Here is a 19731-nt window from a genome sequence, read left to right as displayed (position 1 = left end):
TCAGCGGCGGAGCCCTGTCCCTGCGGTCCTGGTAGGGGCGTCTCTCGTCGCCTTCCCGAGTGCGTGCAGGTGGGAGGCCGCGGGGGCCGTTCAGAGACTAGACTTAGCGGAGCATGTGCGCTCCGAAGGCCCACAGTTCAGAGGAAGCCCAGGTTGATGCATAATGTGTGACTTTTTTTTTTTTTGAATTTTTGTAAACTTTAGCTGGGAAAGTATCCCAGTGGTACCGTGCTGGGTTGGCATTGTACAGAAATTAACTGCCATATTGGTCTAGAGATGTTATATTTTTTCCGTTTGTACAGGGGTAATGCACTGTATTAAATACGTAAGGTCTTATCTACCTGGGTTTGATTGCAGAAACTAAAAAAAGCATTCTCTAAGTCATAATAAAAAAAGGAAGCCCTGTGATTAAAGAAACTATAAATACTACAATATCTGGATCAAGAACAGTTTCCCAAAATAATACCCTTTTTCACTTTCTTATATTTTCGGTTTTCATTTCTATGCTGTCCCAAAAATCTTTACTAGTTACAGAGACAAAATTAAAAATTTTTTTTCTGAAATCATTGTTTCTCTTGAGGACTCCCAGTTAAATATTCCAAGGAGTCTAAAGTAAGTTGTTGTTTTCTTTAGAAGTTGTCTGAACAGCCCTAGCCGGGTTGCTCAGTGGATAGAGCACTGGCCGGTGGACCAAAGGGTCCCGGGTTCGATTCCAGTCAAGGCATGTACTTTGGTTGCAGGCTCAGCCCTAGTTGGGGAGCATTTAGGAAGCAACCATGTGTCTCTATCACATCGATATTTCTCTGTCTCTCCCTCACCCCTTAAAAAAAGAGAGAGAGAGAAAGAAAAGAAAATGGGGTAGAAGAAGTGAATGGATTCAAGAAGTATTTAGAAAGTAAAATAAATGTAACTCAAATGGATTTGAGAGAGGACAATAACGAATGACTCCCAGTTTCTGGCTTCAGCAAGTAAAGGGATAGCAGTGTCCCTCCCTAAAACAGTGCAGGGAGAGAAGCAGATTGGGAAGGCAAAGCAGAGAGATTATTTCAGTTTGTTGCATTTGAGGTGTCTTCTGATTCATGGTGATTGAAGCCACAGAGAGAAATCCAACCCCATAGAGAAAATGTATAGATTGAAAAAAAAAGGCTTAGGACAGGTCAGAGGAAGGAGAGACTCAGGAGCATAGAGAGTCACTAAAGAAAATTTTCAAATATTTTAATTGCATTTTGTAAAGAGTTGAATTCCTTCTCCGCCCAGCCCCCACCCCACCCCACCCCCTTCAAATCTGGCACTAGTTTCACATCTTTAAGGGTCTTCATTGTCTTGTGGACCCCAGACCTGTAGGATAAACTGTGGAGCTTATGTATATTTTCCTTCATTTTGGACATTTTGTTTGGCAATAACATTATTTGCTGCAAAATAAAGTCTGAACTAGGGAAAGGAGGTTTGCTTAAAATTAGTAGATCTCTTTATATTTCTGTTTTGAAAATGTGAGAGCCTTGGTACAGAAGCTCCCAAGTGCTTTTTTACCAGTTGTCATATTCTGTAACTTTTCAGCCCTTTTGTCTTCACGTGTTGCTTATGGTACGGATCTTTTTTTTTTTTTTATTGATTTTTTACAGAGAGGAAGGGAGAGAGATAGCGAGTCAGAAACATCATTTTTTCCTGGTACATGCCCCTGACCGGAATCAAATCTGGGACCTTTCAGTCCGCAGGCCGACGCTCTATCCACTGAGCCAAACCGGTTTCGGCTATGGTACGGATCTTATGTTAGGGTCTGTACAGGGTGGGTGCCCCACTCTGTATCGGGGTTAGTATAGAATGGAGAAGAATACAACAACATGACCTTAGCCACATTAGTGTTATATAACTGTTACCTAGTAATATTGATTTTCTGGGCCCTGAAGGAAATTCAGAGTATTCTTTTGCCTAAAGCAATAGTGAAATTCATGTCTAAAATAAGAACCTAAATAAGTTTTACATTTTTGGCTAGTGAGTGATCATAGACTCTAGGCCACAGGAGTCTAGGAAAAATTAATGGTGCAGCAAATAAAGCTGTACTAAGATTCCACTTTGTGTTTAAGAAATTGATTGTATTTGAATGTCTCAAATTTATACTTGTAGTTAGAGGGTTTTTTTAATCTTTAACTTTTCATGGCATTTTTCTTCTTTTATAGGGATTTTCTTACATGCCTGTTTTCCTCAAAATGAGTATTGGTATCACCTTCATAAGACCTTTTGCCAGAGTTCTGGTGCCATTTACCCTTAATAAGAAGAGAAGGGTTTTATATTCAACGATTCTGAACAGATACATGTCTTCCAAAATACCAGCTGAATCCTATCCTAAAAAGGAAAATACATCACCTGAACAGCTGGAATTGGATGGGTGGAAAATTACAATGAAATCTAGTGTGCAACAAGGTGTTTCAACAGTCTCAAGTGCCAAGGATGAAGATCCTGTAGCTGCCACTAGGGAATTGATTGAAATGTGGAGATTGCTTGGCAGAGAAGTACCAGAACACATCAGTGAAGAAGAGCTCAAAACCATTATGGAATGTGATTCTAAATCATCCAAAAAAAAATATTTAAAATATTTATATCTTAGGGAGAAAATGAAGAAAGCTAAGCAAATAAAAAAGGAAATGAAAGCAGCAGCAAGGGAAAAAGCAATACAAGACCAGCTGCTAGAAACCACTAACCAAGATAAACAGCAAGACTTTCTATTTCTACGACTTTGGGATAGGAATATGGACATAGCAATGGGCTGGAAGGGTGCCCAGGCCATGCAGTTTGGACAACCTTTGGTTTTTGACATGGCTTATGATGATTATATGAAACCAAAAGAACTGCAGTATACTGTTTCTCAACTTCTGGAAAGTGAAGGATGGAACAGAAGAGATGTCGATCCTTTCCATATTCATTTCTGCAATCTTAAACCAGATAGCCCTTTTCGTAGAGAGTTAATTAAACGTTATGGAGAAAAATGGAACAAATTGCTTTTAACAGCAACAGAAAAGTCTCACGTAGATTTATTTCCAAAGGACAGTATTATATATTTAACTGCAGATTCTCCCAATGTTATGTCTACTTTCAAGCATGACAAAATTTATATAGTAGGATCTTTTGTTGATAAGAATATGCAGCCAGGCGCATCCCTAGCCAAGGCAAAACGGCTGAATCTGGCAACAGAATGCTTTCCGTTAGATAAATATTTACAGTGGGACACTGGTACAAAAAATCTCACCATAGATCAAGTAACACGTATTTTGTTATGTCTGAAAAACACTGGTAGTTGGGAGGAGGCTCTGAAGTTTGTTCCTAAGAGAAAACATACAGGTTATCTGGAGGTTTCTCAACATCCTCAAGAATTGGTCAACAGAATAAAAAAGACTATTAATTCATTTCCAAAAGGCTCTCTAAATAAATACACACGGAAAAAGTGACTTGAAAAAGAAGTATTTGATAGCTTAAGAAATAAATGGATTGGAAATTGTTTGTTTCTTCCTGAATGGAATTCACTTGCTCTTTAAAGAGTTGTCTTTCCAAACAAGTATTGTATCTTTCCCCAATTTATTAAATATCTGCAAACTTTGGAAATATATTTTGTTTACATAAAAAGAATTTTAGAAAGTAAAAAGAGTTGTTCAAGTTTGTTGAGCCCAGTAAAACAGTTGTATCATTGGTACGGCTTTTTTATGAATACTTGCGTCTCAGACTCTGTTTTCCTTCTTAACCCCTTCCCCAACAATTTTTTTGTTAAAAACGTTTCTTTTTCAGACTAATTTTTTTATTTTGGTTCTATATAGTATTTTTGATGCTGGTTATGAAAACAGTTTGTAACTCATCTTCCTATAAACCATATTTTTTTACCATATTTTCTTAGTATACTCGTCGACGACTGAAAAAGAACATTTTGTGCAACCGTGTATACACGTTTCTGCCAGGGAAGGGGTTAAATGTTCTTTTAGCCATGTTAACTATTCTTTCATCAAACATTGATAGAGGAGACCTTGTGGGTTTGCTCAGTGGTTAGAGTGTTGGCCCTCAAACTGAAAGGTTGTTGGTTCAATTCTGATCAAAGGCTCAGTCCCGAACCTTGGTTGATGTCTCTCTCCCTCCCTTCCACTCTAAAAATCAATGGAAAAAATGTCCTCGAGTAAGAATTAAAAAAAAAAATTATAGATTTCTAAACTTCAGGTGGTCATTCACTTACTAACAACATTTGGTACAGTGCTGGGCATGTCATAAGCACTAAGGTATATTGTTTAACTGGATATTAAAAGGTTAAGCAATCCCTTGTACGTCAGGGATTTAGCTGTATAATGAAAAATGGGCCGGGCTGGGGTTACTCAGTGGTTGAGCATTGACCTATGAACCAAGAGGTCACTGGTTCACAGGGCACATTCCCGGATTGTGGCCTCAGTCCTCAGTGGGAGTCTTGCAGGAGGCAGCCAATGCATGTTTCTCATTGATATTTCTTTATCCCTCTTCTTTCCCCTCTGAAATCAGTAAAAACATTTAAAAAAGAAAATGGGGTTTGGGGGCAAACACATTTCCTTTTAAAAGATAAGGGCTTATTTGATAAGTGTGACATACAGCACTTTGCTACTGTGATGTATATGGCTTTCCTTTTGTAGGAAATAGTTCTTTTTCTCCAGCCATGTGATTGAATGGAAGTTTTCCTATTTTTACAAACCTGGCTCTCCTGGCTACAACTGATCATCTCAAAGGAGACACCTCACTCAAGCTTAGTGACGGGCATCTGACTTTAAGATAGGCCAGTCACAACACTTTTCCAGGATTTTTGAACTTGAGAACTAAGACAGCCCTTGTTAGTTCCTTTCCGGTGGTGGACTTCAACAGGATGTTGTACAATTGATGGTATGTGTCCTTGTCTATGAAAAGAAGCCAGGAGAGAGTGAAGTTTACCCACAGAAATAAGACCAATTTCTAGAGCTGTTCAAATCTCTGCCTCCAAATGTCTCTGAAGTCTAGCTATCGATTTCCTTTAGCCTTTATTGGTTGTAAAAAACCTTGTGTGATACCCTGGTATCTAATGAACTCTCCCTTTGCCTAAGCCAGTTTGAGCTGGGTTTCTGCCACTCACTACCTAATGAGTTCTAATATACTTGAGAAAATATGTGCTTGTTTCCTAAGAAATGAACTTTAGGAATCATATTCATGTAGACTACCTGCACCATTAACATTTTTTAAAACATGGGAAATAGAGATGTATGGCCAAGCATTTTTACCTAGTTTCTGAACTGAAAATTCGCATAAGGTGCTATCCCATAAATTTCTTAAAGTAGTGCTTAACTTTTACCAAATACTAAGTACCTGCTTTGTGCTGAACAGAATGCAGTTTACATGAATTATTTAAACAACTAAGTTACAGGTACTATTATTAATACCTTTTTTACAGATAAGGAAAATTTACTCAAAATAATTCAGCCTTTAAGTATCATTTCAAAAGATCTGACTTTAAAGTTCCAGCTTTTAGCCTATAAATTATAAGAATAAAATGCAGTGGAAAAACCTAAACTTGGGATCAGGAAGGTCCTTGAGGAAGTGATGTGTAAATTTAGAATTGATGGTAAGTGTGATATGAATTTCAACTGTTAGACCCTATTAAAGTGGCAAAGCATTAATACTTGAACTGCTTGAGGTACACTGAAGTTAAAGTAGCATAGAGGTTAAGAATAAGGTTAAGCCCTAACTGGTTTGGCTCAGTAGATAGTCGTCGGCCTGCAGACTGAAGGGTCCCAGGTTCGATTCCGGCCAAGGGCTTGGTTGTGGGCACATCCCCAGTAGAGGGTGTGCAGGAGGCAGCTGATTGATGTTTCTCTCTCATCGATGTTTCTAACTCTCTATCCCTCTCCCTTCCTCTCTGTAAAAAATCAATAAAATATAAAAAAATATATTTTCTAAAACAAGAATAAGGTTAAGATTCCCTGGCAGGACCAGCACTATAGTAAGGCAAACCAGGGTCCTAGGAGCACCTCAGTAGTCTCCCAGCCTTGCTCCTAGGGTTCCAGCTCCACCCTCATAGGCTCTGACATTGCTTAAATTGCTTAATCTCTTGAAATTTGTTATCCTCATTCACAAAAAGATTAGAAATAATTCTTGACTCAAAATATTTAAAATGGTGTCTGGCACATAAGTGCTAAGTAAATACTCAGACTGTCTATTCAGATTGAATGTCATTGGAGTGCATGAAATTTCTAGTAGTATATACAAGTTATTGTATCCCTTTAAGAAGTACATTCTTATTTCTGTGTAACAATATGCTGTTATTTCAGTAATGCATCACTGGAATTTAAAGAAAAAAACCCTTGTCCTGGCTGGTGTAGCTCAGCCTTTAGAGTGTTGGCCCTTAGACCAAAGGGTCTTAGGTTGCAGGTTCCATCCCTGCCCCACACCAGGGCATGTGAGGGAGGCAACCAATCAATGTGCCTCTCACATTGATGTTCCTCCCTCCTTTCCTTCTTCTCCCCCTTTCTCCCAGCCTTGAAAAATCTTCAGGTGAGGATTAACAAAAAAGAAAAAAAACCTTTCCAAATGGGCAAGCAGTAACTGATTTCTAAGACTGCTTTTCTCTTATGTATATAAATCACAATGGCAAGCTCATCCAGTTTGAACTCAGATTTTAATTTTCCAAATTTTTTAGAATTTGGAACTTAGCAGAACCTCAGATGCTGTTTCAATTTCTCCAAACTATATGGCCTAACTTCCCGGCACTAACGAGGAAAGATTGGCTTTTCTATCTCAGACAACCAATAATTTATTCTATAGTATTCTTCCTCTTTAAAGGCAACTTTTGTTGCTTATGTTCTAATTGTCTTTGCCTCTTACCTATTACAGACATGTTTTTATGAATGCCACTTGAAATGCTCTCCTTTATTGCTTTTATCAAACATGCCACCAACTTCCCAGCTTTTAATAATTAAAACAATTTATTTTTAATTGATTTTAGAGAGAGGGAAACATTCATGCATTCATTGGTTGATTCTTGCATATACCTGACTGGGGATCGAACTGAAAGCTTGGTGCATTGGGACCATGCTCTAACCAACTGGGCTACCCAGCCATACTTGGCTACTATTACCCCTACAATATTACCCAGTTGAACTTTGTTATATTTAAGCCAGTGCTTTACGCAAGCATTTCAGATGCTTAATAGTCACATGCAGCTAGTGGCTGCCACACTGACCAGTGCAACTCTATAGCACTGCTTGATAACCCTGTGACCTGCTTTGTGCTTACATCAGTCATATCGTTTCCAGCCAGATTCAGTGGCCATTTCCATGGCACATCTACGGAACACTTTCCTCCTTAAAATACTTCTTCCTTGGTTTCCATATCACAGCCATTGTTTTTCTCAATCTAGGGCAGCTTATCTTCTTCACTGGCTCATTCATTCATTCAGCAAATATTAATTGAGAACCTAGTAGGGGCCCAGAAGTATTTTAGATGTTGGGATGTGGATGTTGATACAGTGCACAAAGCAGTCCCAGCCTTCATGGATATGAAATTCTGCAGAAAGGAGACAAACAAATATATACAATGTCAGATGGCAATAAGTGGTACTAGTTTCTCTCTTCCCTCCCTCCCTCTCTAAATCAATAGGAACATACCCTTGAGTGAGGATTAGAAAAAAAAAACTAGTATCTATAAATTCATAATTTCACATTAAAAAGTCTCATCTGTATGTCTCTTCAAAAGTGAGAGTCTCCGTGATTAAATAGCTTGTGAAGATTACACCTGGGGAAAATAAAACAAACATGAATTAATTACCTGCTCTATGTAAAATATTGTGCTGGGCACGTTTACATATACTGTCATAAATGGTGGACCAGGACTTCAAATCACCCAGTCACCAAACCACGCTGCTTTTGTCAGGAGGTATACTTTTGTTCTCCATTCTCTAGGCTTGGAACCTGAGGAGTCATCCAATCACAAACACTGAGCACCGTTCATATACGAAATGCACAGTACAAAGTGCTGTGAAGAAAAAAATAATGGTCTCTGTTGTGAATAAAGGTTTCTGTTGTCAAAGAACTTTAGCCATGTATTTTTTTTGTAGGGAAACCACTTTTTTTTTTTTAACACATACTAAAGGAAGCATAAAGTTACCGAACAATGCTATATAGAAATCATCTCACTTAGTCCTCATGACCGCCCTTTGAGGAGACACTATTATTTCTATTTTACAGAAAAGGAAATGTAGGTCCTGTTGACAGTAAGAAACACTCAAGATTTACTCAGCCAATAAGGGATGGATCAGGGTATTCAAACCCAAATTCTGACTCCTTAAGACTAGTTTCTGTAATACTCACTGTATATTGTAGGGCAAACCCGGAAACTCCAGTTCCCTAGGCAAGGAATAAACCCTGTATAGCAAAAGGGCTGTATAATATAGGAAAAAAGGGAAAATGAGGCTGAAAAGTTAGACTGGGCCCAATATAACGCTTGGACTTCATTCTGCAAACACTTGGGGCTCCACTAAAGATTTTTAAGCCAGGCAGAAATCACTGCTGTCCCCCCTTAATAAAGTCACTTCTGTTAACTTGATACAGAAACGGCAGCCTAAATTTAGAAACAGTGGTTTTACCACCTGGCTACCGTGTCCTTGGGCAAATTACTTTTTGGCCTCAACTCACAATAAAGAGGGTAATTCCGCATTGAACTCTCCTGGGGAGCCAACGAAATAGTGTCTAACACAAGAGGGCGCTCAATAAACGCTAATTTCCCCCCCACTTAAGTAGCGAAAAATACGGCCTTATATATTTTTTTCTGTGGGTAGGCAAGGCGATCCAGCAACACCAACACGAAGGAGCCAGCTAGCTTACGCTGCAACTACACCCCAGTATGCAGAAACCTTACTGACCAGTGGTTCTCAACCTTCTGGCCCTTTAAATACAGTTCCTCATGTTGTGACCCAACCATAAAATTATTTTCATTGCTACTTCATTAACTGCAATGTTGCTACTGTTATGAGTCGTAATGTAAATATCTGATATGCACCCCTCCCCTCACCTCTCTGCGCCGTGAAAACAAAACCGATATCTCGTGAAAAGCCCGCACCAGTCCTCACGGGGCGCGCATCCTCCCCGCCCTCCCTGCCCTCCCTTCAGAGGCGGCTGGGCTCCGAAGTCACCTGCAGTTCCGTTTTCACTCTCCGGGGCCGCTCTAGGCTGCCGCCCCGCCCGCGGCGCCGCGTCTCCATGGTTACTGGGCGGGGCCGTGACGTCCTTGGCGTGGTTGCAGGGAGGCCGCGGCGGGGAAGATGGCGGACGGGAAGGCGGGAGAGGAGAAGCCGGAGACGCCGCAGCGAGCTGGAGCCGCCGGAGGTGAACACAACCCCAGCGTCGCGGGCTGAGCGGGATGCTCTGGGTCTTTCTTTGAGCTCCCGGGGTGGAGGGCGGCGGGAATGGGCGGACCTGGCGCTCGCCAGCCAGGTGCTGGGCCCAGATGAACCCTGGGCACGCCCGGCGCGGCCCGCGGGGATCAGGGCCCGCATCGCCTCCTGGACGGCGGATAGTCGGCCCCAGTTCATCACCTCCTGGCTCCCCGGAGGCCCCGCCTCCGAGGAGAAGGGAGATGGGCGCTAGAAAGGGGAACGGAACTCGGGTGCGACCCGGCGCGGCGGTGCGGGAGGCGCTACCGCCACCCTGGAGACGCGCATCTCAGCGCGCACAGGCGCACTCGGTGGGAGTCTCCGCCGGCGGCCGCGGGAGCCGGCCGCTCGCCAAGTTTCCGACGGTGCCGCCCTCTCGGTTACACCTAGCGGGTCGTCTGGGGAGGGTGGACGGCTCCGGCCTTTTCCCCCTTCCCTTTATTTTCCAGCCGAATACTGACCCTGTCCCGGGCGGGGTGGAGGCGGCGGAGTTAACGGGGAAGGAAACCTTTGTCTGCCCGCCGGCTGGTTGCGGCTGCGGGGTTCAGGGTTAGGGCTTGGTTGCCCGGCTTTGGGGTGTCTGCCTTTTCCGAGTCAGGCTGTCGCCAGCTGTCTGCGGGCCAGATGCTTAGGTGCCAGCAGCGGCTCGTGTAACTCTTCCTGTATTTTGTTGCGATGTGCACGCAGGCTGGCTTGGTTTTGTCCCCTCCGCCCCTGTACGTTCATGTCTCGTGCTTTCGGGAAAAGAAACGTAACGCCTCCAGCCTCCCTTTGTCGTAACAAGGCACCTAATTGAACACGTGCGAGCTGATAGTAGTATCTTCAGAACGTTTTCAGCATTACTCCCCAGCTCCCTCCAGTTCTTCTTCCTGACAGTATTTCATATGAGAAAATACAGGACATTGATGGCATTTGAAGGCAGCTATTAACAACTGTTAATAGGATGTTGAATGTGAACTGCCTTGAGAAAAGTGTAATTGTTCAGTTACTTTGGACCCACAGTTTCCTTTTTAAAAAATAGGTACAGTGGTATTAGTGGAGCCATACTGCTCCCTCTCCTCTCCCCTGGTTATTTACTATCTCATTAGGGGCTTTTTTCCCTTCAAAAATTGTCTTGGAAAGTATCGAGTAAAGTTACATTTAAAAATTAGTGATTTGAAGAAGAAAAATCGATAGCCTAAAGAATCTTATCTAGCTTTTAAACTGGCTTTTTTTGAGCCACACCAACCAGGGCACATATAAACCATTTTTTAATGTTAGCTGTTTTTTTAAAATATATTTTTATTGATTTCAGAGAGTAAGGGAGAGGGAAATAGAAACATCAATGATGAGAGAGAATCATTGATCAGCTGCCTCCTGCACACTCTTCACTGGGGATCAATCCCACAACCCAGGCATATGCCTGACCAGGAATCAAATTGTGACCTCCTGGTTCTATAGGTTGATGTTCAACCTTTGAGACACACCAGCTGGGCTAATGTCAGGTATTTATAATGAAGTTGTACAAAGGAATCATAGTTAAAATATTTAATAGAGTGGGTATTGCTAAATTGTTCATTTTGTGGCCAGTAGCCACTGTTTTTGAAATACTATGAAGTTTATTTTAAGGGTTTATTTAGAGAATATTCTGATTTTTAATTCCTATTGAATAGTCCAATAAATTGGAAGTATAAGTATTTTTTGTGTGATTACTTTTGTAGTTAACATGAATTTATGTGAATAAGAGAAGAGGAGAGATAATGCTAAGGGTGAGGCCTTAGGTAGATTTTTAAAAAATATATTTTATTGATTTTTTACAGAGAGGATGGGAGAGGGATAGAGAGTTAGAAACATCGATGAGAGAGAAACATCGATCAGCTGCCTCCTGCACACCTCCTACTGGGGATGTGCCGGCAACCAAGGTATATGCCGGAATCGAACCGGGGACCCTTCATTCCGAAGGCTGACACACTATCCACTGAGCCAAACGGTTTAGGGCATGGCTGAATTTTTGTATCTCCTTGAAATAAATAGAAATTTTAGTGAAGAGCTATTCATATCATAATCATGGCCATTTCAGGATATCTAAGATCTATCTAATGAAATTGACATTTATTATGCCAGGCTATAGGTCTTGAATATGTTCTCATTTAATCTTTTAGAGAGATGGCTCTGTACCCTTTTTTCAGGCGAAGAGCTACCTGTGTGTAAATGGGTCATGAAGGATACCCCTAAACTTACTTTCTTAATAGGTAATTTTTTTGAAAGTAAGATACCTTTATGCCCCAAGGCACTCCTCTCCCCAACCATTCAATGGGGGGGGGGGGAATGTTTGTACAATGTGTAATTTAATTTCATATTAACTAATCAACACACTTTGTTCAGAATGAATATAAATTAGATAAAATCCCTTTTATTAAAATATCCCTTGATAAAAAACACAGTAGTTTGATATAACTGTCCATGTTTTGTTATACATTATTTTATTTTTAAAAAGTTGACCATATACTTATTCATCTTTTAAAATATAAATCACATTGCCAAAAATTTTCAAAAATCTTTGGTCATTCAAATTTTTGTTTTCCAGTCTCAAAATAGAAAACATCTCATTAAATAGATTGAAAACAGCAGTTTTTATTAAAACCCCTAAATATTAAGTAGCACATGTTGTGTTTAAAGGAAAGCACTTAATAGAATTAAGAATTGATGTTGATTTTTAATGGTATGTTTCAAAGCTTACATTAGGTTGAAATAATGTTCTAATGAGCTCTCTATAATTGCAGAAATTATAATAATCACACTGATCATAACATAGATTTGGCTGTCATATTTCCCCCTTACATCATTGCTTATTTCATTTCGCTATATTTCCTAAATGTTTCATGTATCTTACTACATAATTGTTAGAAGAGGATTGCATGAAAAAATAACAGTTCAGTCCACAAAAGTGAAATGAGTACTAATAGTGCATCCACCTTCCTTCACTCCCCCCCGCCCCGCCTTTTTATTGAAGAATAAATGGTTTCTAAAGCTACTGAGTATTCACAATTGCTTACAAAAAAACAACAACAAACTTATTGAGAGTGAGCAAGGCTAGTTTTTTATATCCAAAAACAAATTGCTGATCTGGAATCAGCCATGTGTGAAAATGACCTAATAGACATAGTATGCTTTAATCTTCAGTGTGCATCTGAGATGTAGGTGGTCTTAATAGTTTGCTTCTTCAGATGACAAAAATACAAATGTGAATATAATTGAGTTGCTGCCAGTTGATTACTTACTTAATAATAGTTTTCCCAGCTCCCCTTTTCATGCTACCTTTTTCTAGAGCAGTCTCTAGAAATCTCTTCCCTATAGCATGATGCAATTGGACAGATACTATTGTGTTCCCTGTATTAGCACATTACTAGTTCAGCTAGTTATCACACTTAATGTTATTAATATTGTAGTAAGGATTATATTTTCACTTATCATTATTTATGCTTTAATTTTTGAAGGTTATTTTTTGTTTCAAAAATACTTTCTGGATAACAGGAGACCTAGAATTAGGTAAAGATGGGTTTTAAAAGAACAGGAAATCTTGACTAATTATATAACACTTGAGTCCCAATTCAAAGAGCAGTTATACTACAATTAAAACTAAATGTTCTTTGCACTATTTGTTTTTATTTATTTTCAGAATTTCTATATATTCTAATTTGAAGAGTTTTCAATTTTAGCTGTGTATCAGTCACAGAGAAGTTATCACTGTTTGGGTTTACTGTAAATGTTATACATGATTAAAATTATAAATAGATGGGGGTTTGCCCTTGGGGGTGGGAGTCGCTGGGGGGGTCAATCAGGGAAAAAGGGGGACATGTAATACTTTAAACAATAAAAAACTATAAATAGAAAGCAGAATATAATTTGGCATAAACTATTTTAGTTATAAACTTAGACTTTGAAAAAACTTTACATAATCCTTTTTAAAATTTATTTTTAATTTAAATTTATTGGGTCGACATGAACCATATAGGTTTCAGATGTGGGTTTCTGTGTTACAAGATCTGTATATTGTACCATGTGCCCACCACCCAAAGTCAAATCTGTCACCATATATTGAGGCCCCCTTTTCCATCTCCCCACTTCCCTCTCGCAACCACCACATACATTATATTTTTTTTAAAGAAATTCTAAATTGAGTTCTGCATTTTAGCTATTGAATAGTAATCTTTCTTTCTTCAGGTACTTTTGTAATTTCATATCTGAGTAAGTAAATGGCACCTCCTGGGGAAATCCCAAAATCTAATCCTGCTTAATTTCTTTCCTACATTGTCATTACAACTCTCACTCCTTGTCCAAAGGAAATTAAGAGTTATTTTTCCTCTCAACAAAATCAGATGTTCTGTTCAAAGTGCTTATTAACTAGAGACTCTACAATTCCAAATTATATAGATTGAGATATATAGCCTACCCTTTTTTAATCAATTACTTATCAGTCTGTGTTTAATTTCCTCCCTTCCCCTGCATTCAAGCTTTTTGTACTGTTTCTTAACAATTGTCAGAGCTATCTCTTAGAGCAGGGGTCCTCAAACTTTTTAAACAGGGGGCCAGTTCACTGTCCCTCACAGACCGTTGGAGGACCGGACTATAGTTTAAAAAAAAAACTATGAACAAATTCCTATGCGCACAGTGGCGGCAAAAACACCTGGCAAACTGGGGGAAGAAAATACGAATTTTAATAATAGCCAGCCTTCTGTCTTACCTCCCAATATGTTCTTAAATAGCCTTGTATTACATATCTGAGATATTCAAAATGTGAACTCATTTCATCATTTATTAATGCAAACAGGAGCAAAATTACTGAAAAACATCTTGTTTGCATGCTTTCTACTGTTGGAAATTATAATTAGCTCATCTTTCTTTCATGATTAAAAATAATGTAGAAACCTAAGTATGATTGGGTTTTTTTGTGGGTTTTTTTTTTTTACATATATGTAGATGAAAAGAGTGGAAATTTATTGGGAGCAAATACAGACTCCCACATAAGGAGGGGCCCAAGGGGTAACCCATTAAACTCTTTTTTGCTAAGGTTTTTTTATTTTTATTTTTTTATTGATTAAGTTACTTCATATGTGTCCTTATCCCCACATTACCCCCTATCCAATTAGGATTGTTAAAAGCTCTTAAGGGTAACTTAAAACAGGTGATAATAACCAAGCTTTCAGAGGAGAAATACTCAAAGGGTGATAACCTTTGTAGTCTTCTTTAAAGTTCCTTTACAAGTAAAGATTGTGTGAGATGTACATGAGGAACACATCACTCAAGAAAGTTATTCCAGGCTTTATTAACATTGTAGTTCAGGTAATAATGGCTGTTTATAATTAGGTACTTCATATAACTAATAGTACATTATTGAAGAATATTGGAACTTATTAGTCAAATGTATTATCCTATGATGTGACTAATTGTTCACAAACTAGTTTGTGTAGAACAATTTACAGACCTTAATTTCTAAACAAAATCTCACAAATAACTAGATTATTGTACAACTTAACTGTTTAGTTGAAGGGTCTTTACTTTCTGTGAACTCTGTTTATAATTTTAAATTGCTCTGTATTTTATGCTAGTTAATTCATGGGAGCCTCTTCTACTGCCACAATCTCAGTTCCTGTTGTATACTCTAACAAACAGTGGAAGAGACTGTTGGGTCAGTAGGTGACAACTGCAGAGGTATCTTCCTTATAACGATGCTTTTTGAGGTTGCTGCTCCCGTCAGTCTGCTCAGTAAAAATAGCTCATCTTGGTAAGTTGTTTCGACTTCACCAGGACCTGAAGAAGAAGCAGAAAAACCTGTGAAAACTAAGACTGTTTCTTCCAGTAATGGAGGGGAAAGTTCCAGTCGCAGCGCTGAGAAGCGATCAGCTGAAGAAGAAGCTGCAGACCTCCCAACAAAGCCTACAAAGATATCCAAGTTTGGATTTGCCATAGGTAGTCAGACGACAAAGAAAGCCTCCGCCATATCCATCAAACTTGGATCCAGTGTGAGTTGTTATTTTATATATGATATTCGTAATGGGTCTTAAGAATTTGTTTTGGAAACCTGCTTTCACTGAGTTAGGTAAATTAAGTATAAAAGTGTACCTATAGGTATTTAAGGAGTTATTAGCTCCATGTTCAAGAAAGACCTGGATGAACTATATCTTTTTTTTTTTAATATATTTTATTGATTTTTTACAGAGAGGAAGGGAGAGGGATAGAGAGTTAGAAACATCAATGAGAGAGAAACATCAATCAGCTGCCTCTTGCACACCCCCTCCTGGGGATGTGCCCACAACCAAGGTACATGCCCTTGACTGGAATCAAACCTGGGACCCTTGAGTCCGCAGGCCGATGCTCTATCCACTGAGCCAAACCAGTTAGGGCGAACTATATCTTAATAAAGTTTTATTTTAAAAAGGTTTGGAATATAAGAAACAACTACAAGTAATAGCTTGGAATTTTCCTAAGTTGAGCAAAGCCTCTTAAAATTTTTTCAGGAAGAATATTAGCTTATTTTTCATATCTTTCAATTCTAGTAATATTAAAAATAATATCTCTAGAAATTGTTTTATCTTAAAACGTTAATATTAGAAAATATTCCTTGATAAGAAGAGCTTCCTGATTATCTTATTTTGGAGGTGCACAAGGACCTTCATTGATATCCTGTGACAGTTCCTTACAGATCAACTTTTCATTCCTTGTAGGGTTTTTTTATGCATGTGTGTTTTTTTTAAAATATATTTTTATTGATTTCCGAGAGAGGAAGGGTGAGGAAGATAGAAACATCAATGATGATGAAAAAAGAAAAGAAAAGAAAGAAACAAACACCAATGATGAGAGAGAATCACTGATAGGCTGCCTCCTGCACACCCCACACTGGGAATCCAGCCTACATCCTGGGCATGTGCCCTGACCGGGAATTGAACCATGACCTCCAGGTTCATAGGTCGTTGCTCAGCCACTGAGCCACACTGGCAGGGCTTGATCCCTTATTTAAACCATGAATCAATACTTACGAATGATGGAGTAGCTGGAAAGTATTTGAAATATTAGATTGAAGCATATGAAGTTTAGAAATTTGACTATAACTATTTTATATGGTTTATCCAAATAGATCTCTTCTTTAAGAAGAAAAGTTATTTATATGTTATATTGCTATCAGCTTTAGAAAATAGTTACATTCTTGTGTAAGGAGAAAAATCCTAAAATTGCTTTTGAGTTTATTCATATCTTTTCTGTGAAAATTAATGCTCAGTTGCTAGATGCATACAGCTTTTTTCTGCATTAGCTGTTCATTCAAAGATCTTTAAATCTGATATGGATCAAGTTTCTACTATAAGTGTGACCCACGCTGCTAATTTTAAAAGCTACCATTTCTCAGAACTCCCACTTCCATCAAGACATTCAGCTTGTAACTTCATTACTTAAGACTTGTCTCCCTATCAGAACTGATTATTTTGTTTAATCTTTTTTTTTAAGCTGCATAGACTTATCTGCATAAATTTTTTTTTGTTTTTAATCCTCACCCAATGATATATTTTTTAGAGCCAGTGGAAGGGAGAGGGAGATACAGAGAGAGAAACATCAAAATGAGAGAGACACACCAATTGGTTGCCTCCCAAATGCACCCCAATGGGAGCTAGGATGGAGCTAGGGAACCTGCACGTGCCCTGGACCAGAATCGAATCTGGGACCCTTTCAGTCTGAGGGCCGACACTATCCACTGAGCCAAAATGGTTAAGGCAAAACTTACTTTTTTTTTATAGTGATTAAAAATGTATTCTAATGTAAACTTCTTATACAGATGTTCCCCTTGATAATAAATTTTACTATGGTTCAACACACCCCTTAAATTGGATATATTATCCCTAATTCACACTTAGCAATTTAGTAATGCCTGATTAAATTAGATGGGAGGGTTGTGTTTGAAAAAGCCTACTCAGTAAAACTAATCTTTGGAAAACAAAAACCTATTTTTATAAAATAACTGATAGTGCAAACATAATTTTCTTGGGGGGTAGAGATGTAAGATATAAGAAATAGTTGGAATTGTTGATTATGTGATGTGAAAAGATAGTCCGATTAACCAGCAAATACTTACCTGGTGTCTTATGTTGTACCTACAACAAATACATGACTTCTTTAAAAGATTGAAGGGTGTTTCTAGAGTCACTATGCATAATCTCCAAATGAACATTTCTTATTCCTTCAGAAGCAAATATTGTTTATAAAAATATTTGTGTGTGTGATAGAAGAAGGGATGGTTAATTTTGTTGCAGGTCAGAGAAAATTTCACTTATAAAGTGATGTTTGAGTTTGCCTTAAGTGCAGGCAGGAGGCAAAGGGCATCTCAGATAAAAGGAATTTCATGTAAAAGCAGTTTATATATGAAGCCATACAGTACATTCAGGAAATTGTACTTGGAAAGTGTTTGGAAGGTGAATACAAGATAGAAAGCCCTCAAAATGAGACCATAGGATCAAATCATAAAGGACTTGAATTCCATAATGTAATTTGGCTTCATTCTTTAGGTTCTAGCAGAGCCATAGAACATTATAAGGAGTATTGGTACTTAAATGATTTTGCATTTTAGAAACATCACCATATATATCACTCTGTACAAAGGATTAGAAGGTGGGGGAGTTTGACATACTTGGTTTGGGATGGATAGAGTTGATCAGGGGAGAATAGAGAAGGAAAGGTCACTAAGGACAGAATTTAGGGTACCTGTCATTTGAAGCAGGACAGGAGGGAGAAAAGAGAATAAAAGGTCAGAGAATTAGGAAAATCGCCAATAAAAAACAGTGTCACAGAGGCAAAGGTAGGGGTGTTTTATTTTAAAATGTATTTTTATTGATTTCAGAGAGGAAGGGAGAGAGAGAGAGAGAACCATCAGTGATAAGAGAGCATCATTGATCGGCTGCCTCCTGCAAACCCCACTGAGGATCAAGCCCACAATCTGGGCATGTGCCCTGACGGGGAATCGAACCTTGACCTCCTAGTTCATAGGTGGACGCTTAAACACTGAGCAGCACCAGCTGGGCAAGGTAGGGGTGTTTTAAAAAAAGAACTGGTGCCCAGCCAGCATGTCTATGGTTGAGTGTCGCTGTGAACCAGGAGGTCACAGTTCGATTCCCAGTCAGGGAACATGCCCGGGTTGCAGGCTTGACCCACAGTGTGGGGCGTGCAGGAGGCAGCAATCAATGATTCCCTCTTATCATTGATGTTTCTATCTCTTCTCCCTTCCTCTCTGAAATCAATAAAATGTAATTAAAAAGAAAATAAAATGCAAAAAAGGAACTGATGATTAGAGTCAAAAATAGCACACTTGTCATTAGTGATTATATAATCAGGGTCACCAGATTCTAGTTGAGTGAGGAATCATGGAGAATGGTAAGGGAGGAAGCCAAATTGCAGTGGGTTGAAGATTGAATGGGTGGTGAGGATTGGAGATACTGAGGACAATTTACTTCAGACAGATTAGAAGAGATGCTATGAGTGAGGCATGCATAAAGGCTATAGGGCAGGAAGCTAGCTAGTGGAAAGATGAGCCTTGGTGTCTTTTATGTTCCCAAGGTGCACTACTTAATTTTAATGTTACAATGGGAAAGTAATACTGATAATTTTCTCTTACCTGTCCCAGGTGCCCCTTAGCTAAATGATACAAAATTATAGGTCCTAACTAGGAAATCTTTTATAAGAGGGAAAAAATGGACAATAAAGTAAAAAGCTACCCATTGATAACCCACATTTTCAGAAAGAAAGAATGGATTTGTCCAAAGTTTTTTCTGAGTTTTTTTACTATTTCTATGAAAACATAAAGTTTAATATTTGATGATAAATTATTTATATCATTAAGCCTGTGTAGATGTTATGTCTTACTCTTTAATATGTTTTTTCTTCAGAAACCTAAAGAAACTGTTCCAACTCTTGCTCCAAAAACCCTTTCAGTAGCAGCAGCTTTTAATGAAGATGAAGATGTAAGTTGACACCCAGTTTTGTTTATTTAACCAGTTCTTTAAGAAAGATGTTAGTGGCAGATTATAGGTTGTGTTAATGGTACTAGTGAATTTCCTTTGCAACTCTGATCAGTTTCTTTGTGTGAGACATCTGTGAAATCTGGATATTTCTATCCTATCTAATAAAAGAGAAACATGGTAATTAGCGTACATCCACTACCCTTCCCATTGGCTAATCAGCGAGATATGCAAATTAACTGCCAGCCAAGATGGCGGCTGGCAGCCAGGCAGCTTGAAGCTAACATGAGGCTTGCTTGCTTCAGTGACGGAGGAAACCAGTGTTCCCAGACTGCCTTGCTGGCCTCTGAGCTTGCA

General features: G+C 38.9%; 2 protein-coding genes and 1 long non-coding RNA gene across 10 annotated transcripts in view; 2 read left to right on the top strand and 1 right to left on the bottom strand.

Moving 5' to 3' along the window:
* TRMT10C (tRNA methyltransferase 10C, mitochondrial RNase P subunit) overlaps nt 1-3681 on the top strand; it is a 4884-nt gene extending 1203 nt beyond the window's left edge. For 2 of the 5 annotated variants that reach the window (XM_006774972.2, XM_006774973.2), the window contains exon 2: nt 2178-3681. In XM_006774972.2, coding sequence (XP_006775035.1) covers nt 2190-3443 — 1254 coding nt within the window. In that variant the 5' untranslated portion in view covers nt 2178-2189 and the 3' untranslated portion in view covers nt 3444-3681. Of the gene's footprint in view, nt 70-2177 lie in introns of all 5 variants that reach the window. The other 3 variants (XM_006774975.2, XM_006774971.2, XM_006774970.2) reach the window with 3 other exon arrangements.
* Nucleotides 3682-7007: 3326 nt separating this feature from the next.
* On the bottom strand, nt 7008-9269 carry LOC107184866. 3 transcript variants are annotated; one of them, XR_001515767.1, is made up of 4 exons: nt 9037-9269; nt 8337-8406; nt 7795-8001; nt 7008-7533 (listed from the first exon to the last, which is right to left on the bottom strand). It is a non-coding gene; the product is annotated as an uncharacterized LOC107184866 (long non-coding RNA). The 3 variants fall into 3 exon arrangements; XR_001515769.1 differs by having other exon boundaries at nt 9158-9269; XR_001515768.1 differs by lacking the exon at nt 8337-8406.
* Nucleotides 9263-19731, top strand: part of PCNP (PEST proteolytic signal containing nuclear protein) — a 19336-nt gene continuing 8867 nt past the window's right edge. Inside the window, exons 1-4 of one of the 2 annotated variants that reach the window (XM_015571280.1) lie at nt 9263-9350; nt 14986-15161; nt 15237-15399; nt 19303-19377. In XM_015571280.1, coding sequence (XP_015426766.1) covers nt 15106-15161; nt 15237-15399; nt 19303-19377 — 294 coding nt within the window. In that variant the 5' untranslated portion in view covers nt 9263-9350; nt 14986-15105. Of the gene's footprint in view, nt 9351-14985; nt 15162-15184; nt 15400-19302; nt 19378-19731 lie in introns of both variants that reach the window. The other variant, XM_006774968.2, reaches the window with a different exon arrangement.

The sequence above is a fragment of the Myotis davidii genome, unplaced genomic scaffold (assembly GCF_000327345.1).
Source record: "Myotis davidii unplaced genomic scaffold, ASM32734v1 scaffold48, whole genome shotgun sequence".
In the NCBI taxonomy this organism is placed as follows: Eukaryota; Metazoa; Chordata; class Mammalia; order Chiroptera; family Vespertilionidae; genus Myotis; species Myotis davidii.
Note: the sequence above shows the minus strand (reverse complement) of the source record. Positions and strands in the feature narration are given on the sequence as shown.